The sequence below is a fragment of the Emys orbicularis genome, chromosome 1 (genome assembly GCF_028017835.1).
Source record: "Emys orbicularis isolate rEmyOrb1 chromosome 1, rEmyOrb1.hap1, whole genome shotgun sequence".
NCBI lineage: Eukaryota > Metazoa > Chordata > Testudines > Emydidae > Emys > Emys orbicularis.
This window is the reverse complement of record NC_088683.1, coordinates 336,141,161-336,161,341: the sequence shown is the minus strand read 5'-3', so window position 1 is coordinate 336,161,341 and position 20,181 is coordinate 336,141,161. Positions and strand designations below refer to the sequence as shown.

At 41.0% G+C, this 20,181-nt stretch overlaps 1 protein-coding gene across 1 annotated transcript in view; it reads left to right on the top strand.

Moving 5' to 3' along the window:
- Positions 1 to 20,181, top strand: part of DYNC2H1 (dynein cytoplasmic 2 heavy chain 1) — a 370,096-nt gene that overhangs the window by 188,357 nt on the left and 161,558 nt on the right. Inside the window, exons 71-74 of the mRNA XM_065405465.1 lie at positions 4,705 to 4,770; positions 8,455 to 8,505; positions 14,803 to 14,880; positions 15,819 to 15,950. Coding sequence (XP_065261537.1) covers positions 4,705 to 4,770; positions 8,455 to 8,505; positions 14,803 to 14,880; positions 15,819 to 15,950 — 327 coding nt within the window. The remainder of the gene's footprint in view (positions 1 to 4,704; positions 4,771 to 8,454; positions 8,506 to 14,802; positions 14,881 to 15,818; positions 15,951 to 20,181) is intronic.

The following is a 20,181-nucleotide window of genomic DNA, read 5'->3' as shown; positions in this document are numbered from 1 at the left end:
TAATCATGATCATGTGATTAAAAAAAATAATTGTGATTAATCGCATTGTTAAGCAATAATAGAATACCATTTATATAAATATTTTTGGATGTTTTCTACATTTACAAATATATTGATTTCAATTACAACACAGAATACAAAGTTACAGTGCTCACTTTATTTTTTATTATAAATATTTGCAATGCAAAAATAAAATAAATAGTATTTTATAATTCATTTAATACAAGTACTGTAGTGCAATCCCTTTATCATGAAAGTTGAACTTACAAATGTAGAATTATGTACAAAAAAAAACTGCATTCAAAAATAAAACAATGTAAAACTTTAGAGCCTACAAGTCCACTCAGTCCTACTTCTTGTTCAGCCAGTCACTCAGACAGACAAGTTTGTTTACATTTTCAGGAGATAATGCTGCTCCCTTCTTTTTGCAGTGTCACCTGAAAGTGAGAACAGGCGTTCGCATGGCACTGTTGTAGCCGGTGTTGCAAGATATTTACATGCCAGACAGTGGCATAGCTAGGACTGGAAATTTGGGTGGGCCCTGATTTTCGGTGGGCGGGCAATGACGGGGGGCTGGGGAAGAGGGTGGCAGGAGGGATTGGGGGCCCGCCTCCTCCCATCCTCTCCAACTGGTCTTGCAGGGTGGGCAATGGATGCTCTGGCCAGGGACCCCCCAAGCTCCTGCTCGCTCCCAGCTCTGGGAGGAGACACCTCTCTTCAACGTGCACGGCTCCCGGTACCCACCACCCCACACCGGTTCCCTCCAAGGCCTACCTTTTGATGATCTCCTCTTTAGCCACAGCAGGTAGGAGACACCAAGAGTGAGTAAGTGAGTACATGCTGCACTGGCTGGCATCCTCCTCTCTGTGCATGCACAAGTGAGGATTCAGCCAATCATGCCCTCTGGCGGGGAATTAAAAAAACAACAACAGAAAAGCCCCTAAACCCGCAAATTGGAAGCTACTTAAACCCCCCCCCCCCAGATTTGCTTATTGTAAGAGGACTTCAGACAAGGACACTGGCTTGGGGAGGCAGAGCCCCTGGCAGGTGAGGGGCAGCGAGCACCCCCTTTGCCTTCCCAGCCCATGGGGCGGCACCAGCCTTGCAGGGGAAAGGTTTCCTCCCACCTTCCACGTCCTCTGTGGTGCCTGGACAGAGACGGTTATGCTACATGCTGCAGCCCAGGGACTCAGGCGGCAGCGCCCCTATGGGAGAGGGAAGCCCCGGGTCTCCCCTTGCCCATGCATCAGGAGGTACCTGTTGCTTCTGGCCCGGCTCTGCAGTGCTCGGCTCTCACTAGCAGCTCCTGGCAGGGGCGGCCCTGCTGCTGCTGCCCCGCTGCTCGGCGGCCTATGGTGGCTCCTCCCCCAGCAGGAACCAGGTGAGGAGCACGGCTACCAGCCCCATCAGCAGTGCCAGCCACAGATTGGCCAGCGACTCGCCTGTGGCCTGCACTGGGGAGGCAGTGTCCAGCCACAGAGAAGGTTGCTGTGGCAGCAGGGAGTCACCTTGGGCTATGGTCGGGATGGCACCTAGGTGCATGACTGGTGCTGGTGCTGAGGGTGGGTCTGGATGCTAAGTGGGTGGGCCGTGGCCCACCCAGGCCCACTAGTGGCTACGCCCCGGTGCTAGATGCGTTAAAGATTCATATGTCTCTTCATGCTTCGACCATCATTCCAGAGGACATGCGTCCATGCTGGTGATGGGTTCTTCTTGATAACGATCCAAAGCAGTGCAGACCGACGCATGTTCATTTTCATTATCCAAGTCAGATGCCACCAGCAGAAGGTTGATTTTCTTTTTTGATGGTTTGGGTTCTGTAGCTTCCGCATTGCAGTGTTGCTCTTTTAAGACTTCTGAAAGCATGCTCCACACCCCGTCTGTCTCAGATTTTGGAAGGCACTTTAGAGTCTTAAATATTGGGTCGAGTGCTGTAGATATTTTTAGAAATCTCATATTGGTACCTTCTTTGCGTTTTGTGAAATCTGCAGTGAAAGTGTTCTTAAAACCAACAACATGCTGGGTCATCATCCGAGACTGCTATAACATGAAATATATGGCAAAATGCAGGGAAAACACAGAGCAGGAGATATACAATTCCCCCCCCCCACAAGGAGTTCAGTCACAAATTTAATTAATGCATTCTTTTTTTAACGAGCATCATTAGCATGGAAACATGTCCTCTGGAATGATGGCCAAAGCATGAAGGGGCATACGAATGTTTAGCATATCTGGCACGTAAATACCTAGCAATGCAGGCTACAAAAATGCCATGCGAACGTCTGTTCTCACTTTCAGGTGACATTGTAAATAGGAAGTGGGCAGCATTATCTCCCATTAATGTAAACAAACTTGTTTGTATTAGCGATTTGCTAAACAAGAAGTAGGACTGAGTAGATTTGTGGACTCTAAAGTTTCACATTGTTTTGGTTTTGAGTGCAGTTATGTAACAAAAAAAAATCTACATTTGTAAGTTGAACTTTCATGATAAAGAGATTGCACTACAGTACTTGTATGAGGTGAATTGAAAAATACTATTTCTTTTGTTTACTATTTTTACAGTGCAAATATTTGAAATAAAAATAATATAAAGTGAGCACTGTACCCTTTGTATTCTGTGTTGTAATTGAAATCAATATATTTGAAAATGTTGAAAAACATCCAAAATATCTAAACAAATTCAATTGGTATTCTGTTGTTTAACAGTGTGATTAAAACTGCGATTAATCACGATTAATTTGTTTAATCACAATTAATTTTTTTTAGTTAATTGCTTGAGTTAACTGCGATTAATTGACAGCCCCAGTAGGGACATACACTCGAAGAAGATGGAGAGCTTACTTACCTTACAGTAACTTGAGTCCTTCAAGATGTTTTGTCCCTATCGGTGTTTCACCTCCTGCACTTCTTGCCCTCTGCAGTTGAGTTATGGTTCATGGAACTGAGTGGTGCCTCCCTATATGCACTCGATCAGAGCACAAGCACTGTTTTACACAGGTGGGGGCCCTTGAATACTGCTCAACTCTCCGGTTGAGAGTGCACGGGTATGTGCACATGCTTTGGGGGGAGGGATAGTTCACTGGTTTGAGCATTGGCTTGCTAAACCCAGGGTTATGAATTCAATCCTTGAGGGGGCCATTTAGGGAACTGGGGTAAAAAAAAAAAACTGTGTGGGGATTGGTCCTGCTTTGAGCAGGGGGTTGGACTAGATGACCTCCTGAGGTCCCTTCCAACCCTGATATTCTATGATTCTATAGTGGAGCACCCATAGCAACAAAACATCTCAAGTTACTGTAAGGTAAGTAACATTTCCTTTCTTTGCCACCCTCTCTGGTGTTCTACAAGGATTCAGTTGTACTCTGTACCTTTCCTGTTCTTCTCCCTAAAGTTTATCCCACTTTTCATCCAGATTAGTACTGTTCCCTCACATTTCTTTTCTAGTCTCAATTCCAGGTTAGAATGGAGTGAATCTGGTACACTCTTGAAATCAGGAGAGCCTTAAAATGAATTTAAGTAGGACATGGCCTAATATGCTCTGAAGACATTATGTCTGTGGAAGCCATGAACAGGCGTGATGTTTCCAGGAGTGTAGGGCCACATGTTTACCTTTAACATGAGGCGCTTGTGCTCTGCATGTTTAGCATGACACTATCCTGCACTGCTTTGGATCTGCTGGTATTGTGTGTAGTCCCCACCTTTGACCTGATTTGGCTCCTTTGGGTTCTAGAGTTATATAGCTGAATTATGGCCACCCACTTCACAGGTGCAAACAGGAGATTAGGGAACAGATTTCTTGTTCCTGCTCCCCTCTCTAGTATAGAAAAACATTCATCCCAATGTTTGTCAGACCTGGAAATTTTTGTAGTCTGGTGAAAGGAGTCCTCCAGTTTCCAGGACCAAGATTTTTCAGAATGGGGACCTAGAGTTAGGCTTCTAAGTTCATATTTGGAAACCTAAAGAAATATACACCTCTACCCCGATATAATGCTGTCCTCGGGAGCCAAAAAATCTTACTGCGTTATAGGTGAAACCGCGTTATATTGAACTTGCTTTGATCCGCCAGAGCGCGCAGTCCCGCCCCCCCGGAGCGCTGCTTTACCGCGTTATATCCGAATTCGTGTTCTATCGGGTCGCGTTATATCGGGGTAGGGGTGTATATATATTATTTTCAAAAACGTTGAGCTTCCAGCATCTCCCCAATGACTACAGTGGGAGTTGGGTGCTCACAATCTTTGCATATCATACTGCCTATTCAGGAATCTAAATATGACCATAACAACCTTTAGACACCTGTTTTTGAAAATCTTGACTTAGATATCTGCACCCTTTATCCCATTGAGCTACTGCTGGAAGTTCTACCTCCTGCATCAGCAGAGCACATTATTTCAAACATTTCAAATTTTTATTGTTTCTAAAATAATTTGTGTTTTTTGGTTAAAACACCATCCCTCTCTTCCTGCAAAATTTGGGTGTATTCAGATCTGGAGTTGTGGTTTGAGTCCATCTCTAGTTACAAGATAGTTATCTGAGTGATGCTCCATGTCACCAGTTACTTGAAACTAAAAATGTTGCTGCTGTACTGATCAGGATAGGTGCTTAGTGACTGAGGTTCTGTTAGCTAGCTTTACTCAGAAGTAAAATTAGAAAAGCAGGACAGTGATGTCTAACAAATGTATTTATCCATTTATCTTGCTCTTATTTCAGGCTGATCAACTAATGTTTGCTTTGCATTTTGTAAGAGGAATGCACCCTGAACTTTTCCAAGATAACGTAAGTACTGTAAAAAAAAACAAAGGTTGGAAATATACATACAGAGAACATGAAAAGGTGGAAGTACGCATACCAATTGTAAGAGGCCAATCAATTGAGATGAGCTATCAGTAGCAGCAGAAGAAAAAACTTTGACGTGATAATCGAGATTTCATATTAACTCAAATTAATATGCAAATTAGACACAATTAACTTAGGTCTAAACAGAGACTGGGAATGGTTGGGTCATTACACTAATTGAATTTTTCCCCCCCATGTTAAGTTCTCCTCACACCTTCTATGGGTCATCTCGATTATCACTTCAAAGTTTTTCTTCTGCTGCTACTGATAGCTCATCTCAATTGATTGGCCTCTTACAATTGGTATGCGTACTTCCACCTTTTCATGTTCTCTGTATGTATAAATATCTTCTGTCTGTGTGTTTCACTCTATGCGTCTGAAGAAGTCAGCTGTAGCCCACGAAAGCTTATGCTGAAATAAATTTGTTAGTCTCTAAGGTGCCACAAGTACTCCTTCTTTTTTTGAAGACACAAGAAGTAATTCTTCCGCTCTACTCTGCGCTGATAAGGCCTCAACTGGAGTATTGTGTCCAGTTCTGGGTGCCACATTTCAGGAAAGATGTGGACAAATTGGATAAAGTCCACAGGAGAGAGCAACAAAAATGATTAAAGATCTAGAAACATGACCTATGAGGAAAGATTGAAAAAATTAGGTTTGTTTTATCTGGAGAAGAGAAGACTGAGGGGAAGGGGGGAGAATGATAACAGTTTTCAAGTACATAAAAGGTTATTACAAGGAGGAGGGAGAAAAATTGTTCTCGTTAACCTGTAAGAATAGGACAAGAAGCAATGGGTTTAAATTGCCGCAAAGGAGGGTTAGTTTGGACATTCCTAACTGTCAGGGTAGTTAAGCACTGGAATAAATTGCCTAGGGAGGTTGTGGAATCTCCATCATTGGAGATTTTTAAGAGCAGGTTAGACGAACACGTGTCGGGGATGGTCTAGATAAGTGGTTCTCAACCATGGCCCGCTTGTGGCCCAATCAGCACACAGCTGCGGTGCAAATGACATCCTCAGAGCTATAGAGGTAGTATATATACTGTGTGGATGCAGCTCACATAACACACAGAGAGCTTCATATGCGGCCCACAGTGGTAAATATGGTGAGAACCACTGGTCTAGATAATACTTAGTCCTGTCTTGAGTGCAGGGAAGTGGATTAGAAGATCTCTCGAGGTCCCTTCCAGTCCTACACGTCTATGATTCTAAACCCTAGGGTTCTGGCATGTCTGTTACCTGCTCACTTAAGCAGTGCCTCACTGTCTACACTGCTATTTATACCTATACTAACTGGCATACAGTGTTTATACTCTACATGCTGCCATAAGTGTATACTTACCCTTAGGATGCAAGATGTGACTCAGACCAGAAAGAAAGGAGGAGGTGGAAGATTACCAAGGCAAGAACAAGGGTGTTGGAAGTAGTGAGAGTGAGAGATGAATTATAGAGCTGTAATAGAGAAAGAAATGGGGGGAAAAATCAGCCAGGAAAATTGAAAGAGACAGTGGAGACAGTGATTGTACAAAAATTGCAGGATTAGGATACAAAGACTTAAAAGATACACTCACCAACTTCAAGTCCGTGACTCAAATGTATCTCTTCCTCTCCGTTTTTGAGAGTGTTTTGCCTTCTCTGTTTAATCTTTTAGATTGTAAATTCTACAGGGCAAGGATTTGCAAATAGTATTTTTCTGACTAAAGTAAAGCCTGGCTACTCAGCCTTCTAAAATGTTTGTGAGTACTATTTATATCTTGATTACTTATGTTTTATATGCACTTATATTAGCTGTTAGAATTTCTGACTGTCCAACCTCAGTTCATATACGGTGCACATTCCTGTAGTATCTGAGTACTTCCCAAGAATTAAAACAAGTAACTAATATCTGTATTTCTCTTATTTCCCTTCAGGTAGAAATTAGTTACTTGATTAGTTGAGTACTTGTTTGTGAGACAAATTTATTAATGGAAATCAAAGTGGAAGAGATGTTTTGTGTTTAGCTCTGAAAGTGGCAAAGTTAAAAGTCACTGTCTCTGTCTCCGTCTCTTGTGTTCATGAGTCTTCCCTTACTGGTCAACAATTTTGTGGTTCAAGAGGAACACACCTATTATGGAAGTGGGGCACGGTTGTAGAGGAAGAAATGGTCCCTCTTAGTCTTTGTATACTGATTCTTGCTGCATCTGGTTTATATGCATTTCTATATTATTACTTTATCATGTTTACATAAATATTTTACATATTTTTCAGTTTTTGGAGCAGGAGTCCTTTATTCATATTTTGTGCGGTAGCAGTATTTTTATAATGTATATGCCTTTTTATGTTTGATTGGTTAATAAATACTTTGCTTCTAATTTGCTAAGTCACTGGCTGTAAAGAATCTTGGGAGAGATGGAATGGCATCAATATTTAACTGGATGGATGGATCCATAGAACGCTCTGCTATGTTGTTGATGCTGTTGACTTTTGATTGAGTAATGTCACAGACAAAAGTCAAGTGGATGTGTGGATTGACCTACTTCAAGTCGGAGAAATGCAATTTTCTTGAAATAAGAACAACCTCTATTATCGTTTTTATATATATTTTAAATTATAATAAATTAACCCCTGGCCATAGAATCATAGATATTAGTGATGTAAAATACTTATACTATTAAGTTATTTGGTCTACCCCTTTTCTCCTCTACCTGAAGGATTGTGCCCAGCAAAAAAAAAATTAAAAAATTATCCGGCCTAGGCTACAGTGACCCAAAGTACTCATCTTGGATGACTATACTACTGTCTAATAGATCTCGTCGTCAAGAAGTTTTATCTACTTTTTGCTTTCTTAATTTAGTCAGAGTACTCTGTTATATCACAGTGTATGACAGTAAATAATCCCTCTCTTTCTTTGGTGATTACACCTTTCACATACTGTAAAATGGTAATAGGAAGCAGATCAGATCAGGGTCTATCTAGTCAAGTACTAGCTGCTTCAGAGGAAAATGCAAGAACCCCAAAGGCAGGTAGTTGTGGCAAGATTTTCAAAGGTAATTAGGTTCCTAAAGATGTAGACAGGTGCCTAGTGGGATTTACAAAATTCCCTGAACAGGTTAGGCACATAACTCCCATTGATTTAAACGCATCTTTAGGTGCCTAAATACCTTTGAAAATAGGTTCCTTATTGAAGAAACCACTCACAGGAAAACTTTCAGTTGGCTCATGTACTGAAGCATGATAACTCTTAGGAGGCTTTTTTGTTGTAGATGTTGTATTTGTTTTTTAGTCCATGCTGTTGTAATTCTTGATGATCATATTATTCATAGAAATATCTAATGCCTGTTTGAATTCTACTAAGTTCTTGGCTTTAATGTATATCATGCTCCCTACATCTATACTTTGCTTAGTCAAGTTACATGTGTTTAGCTTCTTTTATCTTTTCTCATAAATCCATGCCTCCAACCCCTTATTTGGGATTTATGTCAGCAGGAGCTGGGTGACTCCTTAGGCCTCTTTAAAAATCCATTCGTAATTGTTATTCATATTCTCGGATCACCCTCTACTTTATCTGTAACTATTATATTGTGTGCTTTAAGATATCCCTATGCCTTGTCTAAGTTTTTGTTTTTTGTTTTTGTTTTTTTCCCCATAGGAATGGGATACTTTTACAGGTGTGATCATTGGAGACATGTTAAGAAAATCAGTAAGATTTATTTATTTATTTATTTATTTATTTATTTATTCTGAAATAAGGAATGCATTGATAGAATCCTAAAAGATTATTCTCAAATGTATTTTATGTTTGTTATTTACTGTACATATATGTATAGTATGAACAGACTAGCTCTTTTATAGCAATAGAAATATTTAAAAATATGTGAACATAGTAAGTAATTTTTTTACTTTTGATAAAGTTGTATCATTTTTCCTTGTGTGACTGCAGTACTGTCCCCAAATGTAAATTTAACTATATTTAAATGCAGTAAATCCACCCTCTCTAAAATAGGGAATTCTAGATTCTGACCTCTCCCCAGCACAAAATATTTTGAACGCACCTCTCTTCTTAAAAGCATCAGAGGCAATCAGACATGTCCACATTGCTCTGAGACTTTGACAACCCTTCCTCCCGACCTTAGATTTTCTGTCTCTGACTGTACAGACAGAAAGGAAACTGAACACTCCAACCTTATCCATTACTGCCCTTGGTTTGGGAGCGACATTTTAGAGCAGAATGAGCAGTTGAGGAAGATATTTTTTGTGCGGAGAAGAGGAATTATGCTCTTGGTTTTATACCCCTCCCTCCCAGCATGTTGGAGCCAGCCAAAAGGAATAGATTAAGGGCCAAGTGGTACTACATCTCTGAGGAGGATACCCTCTTGGGAGCCACAGAAGGGAAACTCTGCCATTATTGCTCACAGTCTGCAGAACAGCCTTCCAAGGGGAGCAGTGGAGAAAAAAAAACCCAATGAACTGGCTTCAAGACTGAGCTTGATAAGTTCATGGAGGGGATGGTATGAAGAGATTGCCTACAATGGCATGTAGCCGATCTGTGACTGCTATCAGCAAATATCGCCAATGGCTGGTGATGGGACACTAGATGGGGGCGGGAGCTCTGAGTTACTACAGAGAATTCTTTCCCAGGTGTCTTGCTTCTGGGACTTGTACCTCCTCAGGGTCTTACTGATCGCCATATTTCGTGTCGGGAAGGAATTTTGCCCAGGTCACATTAATAAGAGACCTTGGAGGTTAGGGGGCGGGGGCGTTCACCTTCCTCTGCAGCATGGGGCACAGGGTCATTTGCAGGTTTAAACTAGTGTATAGAGCAGATTCTCTGTAACTTGAAGTCTTTAAATCATGTTTTGAGGATTTCAGTAACTCAGCCAGGGGTTGTGGGTCTGTTACAGCAGTGGGTGGGCGAGGTTCTGTATCCTGCAATGTGCAGGAGGTCAGACTAGATGATCATGATCGTCTTTTCTGTCCTTAAAGTCTATGAGTCTAAGCTTGCTCTGTGAGAGGAAGGGATTTGGATGGTGAATGGATTTTTGAGGCCTCTGTGTCATCCTCACATCAGTTGAGATTGCTCCAGAGAAACCTCTGCAAGGGCTGGTCAGTCAACTTCAGTCCTTGGATTCAGCAAACTGGGCTTACTCACCCATCAAGGACTCTTTAAGGGTAAGTCCAACCCTCCAGACCATTTGGTCCAATCCACCTCTAAAGGAACAATGGCTAAGGTCTTTCCCAGGTTTTTATGTGGATAATTGATTGACTTGTCAAGGAATTTAGTGTCTTTTTGGACTCACCCTCTTCCCGAGGATTTCTCAGAGAAGTTCCTGGGCCACTTCTCTGATTACATATTGGATGATGAAGATGGGGCTCAAGATTCTACCCCATGTAGGCTGTGGGGCAAAACAGAGTGTCAGATGATAAGAGACCAGTCCTTCAATGGAGCAATCACCTCCCAAGGACAGCCAAAAAAAAAAAAAAAAAACCCAAAAGGAAAAAAAGGTCCCAAAGTATCCAGATCTTCACTTCTTTCCACAGACTCTAGCTCCTCCCCCAAAAGTGAGGTGGACTGCCAGGTGTAATATAAAGGCAGAAGCTCTTTTGTTGTTACTCACAATGATGGACCAAGAGAAGGGATTTTTCTTTTTGCAGGGGTAAGACCTGGCATAGCCCAGATCAGGGAATGCTTTCAATCTCTCCTTCCAATCCAAGCTATCAGTATGACTGCAGCAGGGTCTGCCTCAGTCCAGAAATAGGCCTAAGGAGCAGAATTTCCCAGTTTTCAGACATAATTCCAGTTGACTTCAGACAAGTGGTACAGATATTCTCTGGAGTTTCAGGCTCCTCCACATCCTTTTTTTATTCCCTCTTCAGCCTCAAGAGATGATGAGAAGAAAAAAAAAATTGTCCTGCAGAAGTTCTTCCATTTCCTAGAGATTTAGATCTTGTCCCTCAACCAAAAGTGCTCAAACCTTCGTTCAATAATCTTCATAGTAAGAAAAAGATCTGGAGAAGTCTTCATCATCCTAAACCTCAAGAGGCTGGTCAGGTTGATGAAGAAGACAAAATTGAGAATAGCGACTGCAGCTTCTATTGTTGTTGCTATGTCTCAAGAAGATCTTTTAATGTGGGCGGAACAGGCAGAGACATATTGAAAGTCAAAGTTCAGTCAACAGCAGTTTATTTGTTTTTGTTTATGAAAATCAACACTATCACTATGTGTTGTCCTCCACCAGGATATTTACAAAGCTTTTGAAAATGGTAATAAAGCAGCTGAGCAATCCAGGGATTCATCTACACATGGTCTTAGATGGCACACTTATCAGAGCATCATCCCCAGGGACTTTGTAGCCAGTGACCCACAGGACCCAATCCCATGATTTGTAATAAAGTTAAATAAGAGATTGTGGATCATCTCTCATAGAATCATAGAAATGTAGGTCTGGAAGGGATCTCAAAAGGTCATCTTCTCCAGCCCCTCTCCCACCATGTCCCCTGCTAAAGCAGGACCAAATGTACGTAGACCATTCCTGACAGGTGTATGGAGGTTTTTAGAACAGGTTAGACAATGACAGGGATTCCACAACCTCCCTTGGAAGCCTATTCTAGTACTTAACTATTCTTATAGTTAGCAAGGTTTTCCTAATATCTAACCTAAATTTCCCTTGCTGCAGATTAAGCCCATTACTACTTGGCCTACCTTCAGTGTACATAGAATCATAGAAGATTAGGGTTGGAAGAGATCTCTGGAGGTCATCTAGTTCAACCCCTTGCTCAAAGCAGGACCAACCCCAACTAAATCATCCCAGTCAGGGCTTTGTCAAGCCAGTCCTTAAAAACCTCTAAGATTGGAGATTCCAACACCTCCCTAGGTAACCCATTCCAGTGCTTCACCACCCTCCTAGTGAAATAGTTTTTTCCTAATATCCAACTTAGAGCTCTCCCAGTGCAACTTGAGACCATTCATCCTTGTTCTGTCATCTGCCACCATCTGAGAACAGCCTAGCTCCATCCTCTTTGGAACCCCCCTTCAGGTAGTTGAAGACTGCCATCAAATCCCCCCTCATTCTTCTCTTCTGCAAACTAAATAAGCCCAGTTCCTCGATCTGCTGGCAACATTCCTACTAATGCAGTCCAACCTGGAGAACAGTTAATCAGCGTTTTCTTGATAACTGCTCTTAACATATTTGGAGACTGTTATCAGAGCTCTACTCAGTCTTCTTTTCAGAAGACTAAACTTACAGCAGATCCCTGTTTATCTGGTCTAATTGGGAGCAGGGCCAGATCAGATAATCAAAATTCCAGGTAAACCGGAGAATGGGAAAATGTGATGCTGCAGTGCCATCTAGTGGCCAGAGGAGAGTTTGCTCACTTCTGGTTGTTTGGTAAATACGGAGAGACGGATAAGGGAGGGTCAGATCAACAGGGTTGTACTGTACCCATTTTTTTTAACCTTTCTTTTTAGGTCAGATTTTCTAAACCTTTTATAATTTTTGTTCCTCTGTCCACATCTTTCTTGAAATGTGGAGTCCAAAACTGGACATAGTACTCCAGATGAGGCGCCACTACTGCTGAGTAGAATGGCATAATTACCTCCCATGTCTTACATACAACACTCCTATTAATACACCCCAGAATGATATTAGCCTTTTTCACAACTGCATCACATTTTTGGCTTTTAGTAAATATGTGATCCACTATAACCCCCATATCCTTTTCAGCAACACTAATGCCTAGCCAGTTGTCCCCCATGTTGTAGTCGGGCATTTTATTTTTGTTTCCTACATGTAGTACTTTGCATTTGTCTTTATTGAATTTCATCATATTGATTTCAGACCAATTCTCCAATTTTTCAAGGTCATTTCGAATTCTCATCTGTTCTCCAAAGTCCCTGCAACCTCCCCAAGCTTGGTGTCCTCCACACATTTTATAAACATATTCCTCTCCATTATTCATGTTATTATTGAAAATCTGTAAAAGTATCAGATCCCCTACTAATTCTTCCCTGTCTGTGAGCAGCAGGTCAAGAAAAGCTCTGCCCCTAGTTGGTTCCTCCAGCACTTGCACCAGGAAATTGTCCCCGACACTTTCCAAAAACTTCCTGGATTTTCTGTGCACCGCTGTATTGCTCTCCCAGCAGATATCAGGGTGATTAAAGTCTCCCATGAGAACCAGGGCCTGTGATCTAGCAACTTCTGTTAGTTGCCGGAGGAAAGCCTCGTCCACCTCATCCCCCTGGTCTGGTGGTCTATAGCAGACTCCGACCACGACATCACCCTTGTTGCTCACACTTCTCAACTTTATCCAGAGACTCTCAGGTTTTTCTGCAGTTTCATACCGGAGCTCTGAGCACTTATGCTTCTCTCTTATATACAATGCAACTCCCCCACCTTTTCTGCCCTGCCTGTCCTTCCTGAACAGTTTATATCCATCCATGACAGTACTCCAGTCATGTGAGTTATCCCACCAAGTCTCTGTTATTCCTATTGCGTCATAGTTCCCTGACTGTGCCAGGACTTCCAGACTGTGCCATGTCTCCAAAATGTATGCTGTTAAAACGCACTGGCCCATAAAGAGAAGATTCTTCCAACTTCAAAATCATCTGTCACAAGGATAAACTCTGTTCTCGATACATTACTAGGGATTATTTTTCCTTTGGTCTGCCCAAAGTTAAGCTCATCTTCCTGGATGTAGAAAGAGACATTAAGATGGAATTTACGTAAACATCAAGTTTACATGGTTGCACAGAAACTAGTCCAAAAAGGGAGCAGAGTCCATTCAGCACACTCTGTGGTGCTATGGTGGGCAGAAAGAGTGTGAGTCACCACAGAGGAAATATCATCCATGATGTTCTGATCATCCATGAACACCTTTGTTGAGTACTACAGTCCAGACTTTCATTCCTCTGGAAAAAAAATCCTTTGGCAGCTAATTGCTCCAAATGGTGTTCTCTCATAGGCTGGATCTTTATCTGGATCACACTCATGCAGCTTTAGAGTCTCTTCCCCTTTAAGAGTCCTTTCCCCGTTTGGGAACTTTATTCCACCCTTTCTGGGTCCTCCTCCTGTTTAAGGGGCATTCTATAAGGTACCTTATAAAGGTCTGGTGGGCAGCAGAGTCTTGTCAGCTGTTTTCCACTCTGTCATTCTGTAGCAAGGGCCAGCTACTCCTGAGGCACAGCAGCTTTCTTCCTGGTTGCTGTGCCTTCCTGTGACAAGCATCTTCTTTTAAAGCTTGCTTCCTCCAGCTGGAGTAGGCTCTGCAGGTGTGCCTGTCTGGTAACAGTTGAGCACAGAGGAGCTTGTTAGCCTTCTCCTGATTGATATGGGGGTCATATCATTACATGGTCATGTAATGGTGCCCCATTACATGGTCATCTATATGACATTTTAGAAATCTTGTTCCTGTATATTACTTGCTTTTCCATCCATATTATTATTATTATTATTATTATTATTATTATTATTATTTATTTTATTTTATTATTTTTTGCTGCTTTGTATACATCAGATGTCTTAGGGAAAGGTCAGGATCCATACTGGAACATTTCTAACCAGATTGTTTCCTTTCTCAGTATGACATCTCCTGCAGTCAGCCCTAAATTGAGATAAATCCTGTGGGTTCTTCTAAGGATCCATGTGTGTCATCAATGTGTTTCAGTGAGGCAATAAAACATTATTGTAAAGTTTATTTTAATGTATTAATAAAGTATCTAGATTTCAGTATTTTAGAAGTACTCATCTGTTGCGAAGATGGAAGGGGGAGGACTAAATCTAGTCAAGTCTCAGGTGCCTCTTACATGTAATAACTTTATAAAATAGCAATAATAAACAAACATTGCTACACTATTCATAAATTTATCAATAGAACACCATTGAAAGATTCCTGTAAAGGATGTTGCCAGTGTTTTCATATCTGTTTTCATTTTGAAACTTTAGTTATTAAACAACTTGTAGGTTTGAATTTTACAAATATATAGCTTATTTTGTTTTATAAGGATTCACAAAGAGGTATCCGTGACCAAATTCCATCTTGGATAGAACAGGAACGAACTTGGGCAGTAGCATCTCTGAAGGTATTGTCTATGTGATGATTTAAATTCAATTTGAAATGGTATTGATTTATTTGGAAGTATTAATATGGAGTTGAAAATAAACTAAATATTTTCCAACATGACTACAGTTTTAGTTATTTTAAACTGTATTCAAAATTAGTTAAGAACTATTTATTACCTCTTCCAAAAAACAGAGTCTAATATGTTCCCAGTTGAAAGCTATTATTTATGGTTATAAAAATAACCACTATGGGAAGTAGAAAAATTATTTAGCATTTTGACATACAAATTTCTAGAATGCAAGACCGTATTTTCATAAGTAGCCTAAAAATTAGTATCTACAATTTTAAATGCATAAATTGGGTAGCTAGATTAAATTTCCATGCCCACATTTAGAGGCCAGTTTGAGGTCTCTAGTGGTCAAATTGGGTAGCTTCATATTAATTTGAAGTCCCAATGTTTTCTTGGACTGATTTCTCTTACGACAGCCTATGTTCCCCTGCTGAAAGGAGTGAAATAAAAGTAACAATCTCTGAAGTACTGATCTAGGGCTACTCTCCTACTGCGTAAAGCTCACCAGCAAGAAGGGAAGGGCTGAGAGTTCATGAGGGAGAGAAATTAACTAGCTTCAGAGCACTAGAACTGTGATACTTCAGTGTTGGTTATTTTTCATTTCCTCCTTTCCGTAGGGACCAAAAGCAACTTGGGGGGAGGGGGCGGGGGGAGAAGGGGGTGTTATGGGAGCATTTGAGTCAGAGAACAGTTGATGCATTGAGCGAAATAAATTAGCCATGTGTGATAGAAAGGACTGAGGTGGGATGGAGGAAATGGAGGAAGGGGAAGGAACCAAAAAGATTTAAAAAAGAGAGAATAAAAATAATACAGAGAATATGTCAGGCTGGCTATACGTTGTTGCTATTTTTTTTTTTACTGTTAAATGTGCACTATTTGCTTTGTAGATCTCTCTCCCAGCTCTATATCAGACACTCTGCTTTGAAGATGCAGATATGTGGCGTACATTCTCTCAGAGCTCTACGTGTGAACAAGATTTTCCATCCATTATTGCAAAGAATATTACCCTATTTCAGCAGGTAATATTTTAATACTGAATTATTTTGAAAATACTTCTACTCTCTGTGTTGAAACTCAATTTTACTTCATGATTAAGAGATTAGGCTCCTATCGTGGTTTAAGAATAATCATTGACTTAAATTATGTTGTCTTCAATGGAAGCACGATTAGTTTAGCTAATTAAAATGTATTAATTTATTTTTAATGTCCATTACCATTTTACCAGGGTCTTTAATGTATGTGTTGGTGGGTTGGTACTCAAACTGAGTATCTGCTTTAGGATAGGAGATTGTTCACTAAAATGTACAAGTTTCATTTTCCAGACAGGTGATACGCTCCTTTCCTTGTCACTGGTGCCTTACTGCAGTATTTCTCAGCCTGTCAAGCCAGATATCATTAAATTACCCCAACATTAAACATGAACCCCCCTACATTCATGCAACATTAAGATTGCAAGTTAAGCACTGAAAGGTCAGGAAATGCAACAGTTAAGGTTGAACATGCAACATGAACTCTGCACTTTTTTGCACAAACATCTTTATTTATCACTCACATTAGGGAGGCAATTCGATCCAGAGAATCGGAGCATGGAATTCACGGTCAAGAGAATTGGGTTTTAGTCCCAACTCCGTCATTGACTCACAATGTCATCTGTCTCTTAACTGTCTCCCCCTCAAGTTTTCCTCTTTGTAAAATGGAGCTGATGATACTTTTTCACCTGCAAAAGTTCTTTGAAGTATGATAAGAAAAATCCCTGTAAGTGCTAAATATTATAATGCTGCTGTCATTATTAGTTTTCAGATGATAAAATAGGATTATATATAACTTTTTCTACAACCTTATATAGAGATTTTTTTATGTATCTACAATAACATACGATCATATTATAATGTACGCACAGAAGAGACAGCGTTAACGTTGCATTAATTTTTACTTTGATTTTTGCTTTTCTAGACTTTTAAATGTTTAATATTTTATTTTATTATTGTATTGAAATAGGGGTTTTTTGGGGTGGGAAGTTGCATTTAATTTCCAAAGATTTTTAAAGGGTGAGGGGAGAGGAAATTATTCACTTCTAGAAATACAATAACAGATATAATCTAGCAAAAGTCAGATGATGCCTATCAACATCATTAATAAAGTGTGCACTTCTAGATTTACCAGGTAGCAGCTGAACAAAGGTTTGCTAAAGTGTTTGTTAGCAGTGTATATTATTTATTTTCATACCTTCCAATGGGTCTATTCTCATAGGTGCACAGGTATATGATAAATGCCTCCTGCCCTATAGAAGGTCCTCCCACCCCCTTTCATTATCTCTCCCCACCCCCACTGCATTGTGTTTTTGAAATATTTTTTGTAGCTTAGGTCTGAAGGTTTAATATTTTAAAATTGCCAAGCTCAATGCTGTGAGATGCTGAGCACTGCTAGTGAGGTTCTGAACACATACTAAGGGTGACAAGTACCCAAAGTAAGCTTTCTGGTAGATGGTGTTGGGGTGGACTTGTAGAGGGATAAGGAGTCAGATAGTTATGTGTGATCCCAGCATGAAAATAAGGGGCTTAGCAACCATTTTAGCCTAAAGAAAGGTACACCACTTCCCAATCTATGATAACTCCTTAGGCAAAGTTAGCCACTATGGAGATCACAGTCAGCTGTAACCCTCTGCAGAGAACCATACAGGACACATTCCACATCTCAGCAGTTGCTGATTCCCCAAATATACCAAACCTACTTGGCTGCCTATTGGGCCCCATGTTATTTGTATTGTGGTAGTGTCTGTAGGTGGAGGCTCAAATAGGTATTAAGGTCACATTGTGGTAAATATTATACAGACATATAGAAGGACATGGCCCTTGCTCTGGGGACCTTGTCAGTACACTAATGTGCATGACTTCTCTGTGTAAAGTATGTTGAGAATATTTTCAAGAGCCAAGGCCATCCCTCCCATCCAGACCGGGGTACAGAAGTCCGCACATAGGGAATCTTGTGTGCCTTAGAAATATACAGGCTGCATATAACACAAATGAAAATAGAAAACTTGATTACAGTGGATTTTCTACTTTCAATTCCTCTAAGTTGTCCTGCCACCAGATGTTGCTATGCGCAGTAAACAACAGAAACTGTATTAGCAGGAATGACAAAGGTCTCTCACTTCTCAAAACCCTGGACGGGTACTTCTGACAAATTAAACATCCTGCAGTTACTGCCAGAGCACATAAATCACACAGCCTTCCCTAGGTATCTCAATAAATTCATCTTTAAAAAAACAGCCAAGTCTCTAGCACAAAAAAAAGAAAAAGAGAGAAAAAGAAGGGGACTTTTTTAACAACAATCACAGAAATTAGGAATAAACTATAAACAAACCATTTTACAAAAGCTCTTATCTGAATAACATGCTTCATTCTATAATACGCAGAACAATAGTTCATATGTCCCCGATGTGTCTTCATCACAGTTTCTAGAGGATTAAAAAAAAAAACTAAAGGAAAAATAACAACCCCTCATACACCAGTATGATGAGCGTCTTTGTCTTTTAGAACGTAATGAAAATGTATCCCAACAGTGATGGGAGGAAACACCTACACAGAATTATTTAAGTCCCACTTAGAGGTTAGCTTCTTGCATGATGTACCCTTTAAGAAGTAGTGTACCCTTCTTAGGGTATGTCTACACTGCAGTTAGACACCTGCAGCTGGCCTGTGCCAGCTCACTCAGGCTCACGGGGCTCGGGCTAAGGGGATGTTTAATGGTGGTGTACATATTTGGCCTCGGGCTACAGCCTGAGCTCTGAGACCCTCCCACCTCAGTGAAACAGCCCTTTAGCTTGAGCCCTATGAGCCTGGGACAGCTGGCACAGGCCAGCTGCAGGTGTTTAATTGCAGTATAGATATATCCTTAGAGCAGAGGTTCCCAAACTATTCTTATTGTGTACCCCCTTCCAGATCTACCAGCTGCCTGCTTACCCCCTTCCAGATTTACCAGTTGCCTGTGTACCCCTACTCTTCTCATCGCTGATACTTCATGTGTTCTTCTTAATACTGCCAGTCTTTAGCCATCTGTCTATATTTCACTGTTATGTACAAATATAGTTATAGTGCGACATATACAACTGGGGGGGGAAAAAACACCTGACTAAGTTCTGAGCTCAGCTAAACTGGACAGTTGCTGGGCAACTGAACCTGCGCAGTACGGTGACTGGAGTTGAGGGCTCTGTACGTCAGCGTCTCTGTGTATCTGTGTTTTCATTAATACATTACTACATCTTGAAGTAAATTAACTACCATATTTTATATAACAAATTCCCAGAGTTTTAAAGTGTTGTCTGAACAGCGTATTATGAAAATGCAATAAATGAAATAATAAATAAAATCCACCATTGCACAATTGCTCCCAGGTACCACCCCCCTCCCCCCGAGATATCTCACGTACCCCACATACCACAGTTTGGGAATCCTTGGGGTACATGTAACAGTGAGGTCTGGCCCTTTCAAGGCCAGGGGCTCTAATGAACAGCTGTCCCTGTTCTGGAGGGAATCAGCTGACTCAGCTAAACTGCACCCACTGGTTGGGCCTGATTCCTAGCTGGAAGATATAAATGAGGGCCCCAACTCCACTGGAGAGAGGTGGGCGGGGTGGGGTGGGGAGTGAGAGGAGACAGAGACAAGGAGAAGGCTGCAAGGAGGTCCCAAGGGCCTCCCTAGGCTGCTGTGGTCCAGACGATTTAGTTACCAAAGTCCAGAGGGCTCCACCCTCTCAGCCAAGAACAAAGCTATTGCTTTTGTTATTGTTCTGTATTTCCTTTTGTTTTGTGTTGGAGAATAAACAGAGTACTGAGGAAAGGGACTATAAACTGAACTGGGCATGGCTGACTGAATGTCCCAGAGCCACCAATGTACAGAACTTTAAAGCATACATTATGCAGGAAGCTACCTGTGAAAGATCCTATGAAGATAGTTAGTAGGGAAGGCTCAGGTCCTCAAAGGTATTTAGACTTCTAACTTCCATTGATTTCATTGGAAGTTAGGAACCTAAAACACCTTTGTCGGTGTGGGCGGAATTGATATGTATCACAGCCTAACTGTGAGAGACAAGGGGAGTGGGTGAATCAACTATATGTGCTGTATAGGGATGGTTTTGGGGTTTGTTGGTAATAAAAACATTTGTGTAATTTAGAGGTTCACAGTTGGAGTAGCTCAGGATACAGAGATTACAGGTGCTATTTATCTTAAACCAAGCAGAGATGCTTTCAAA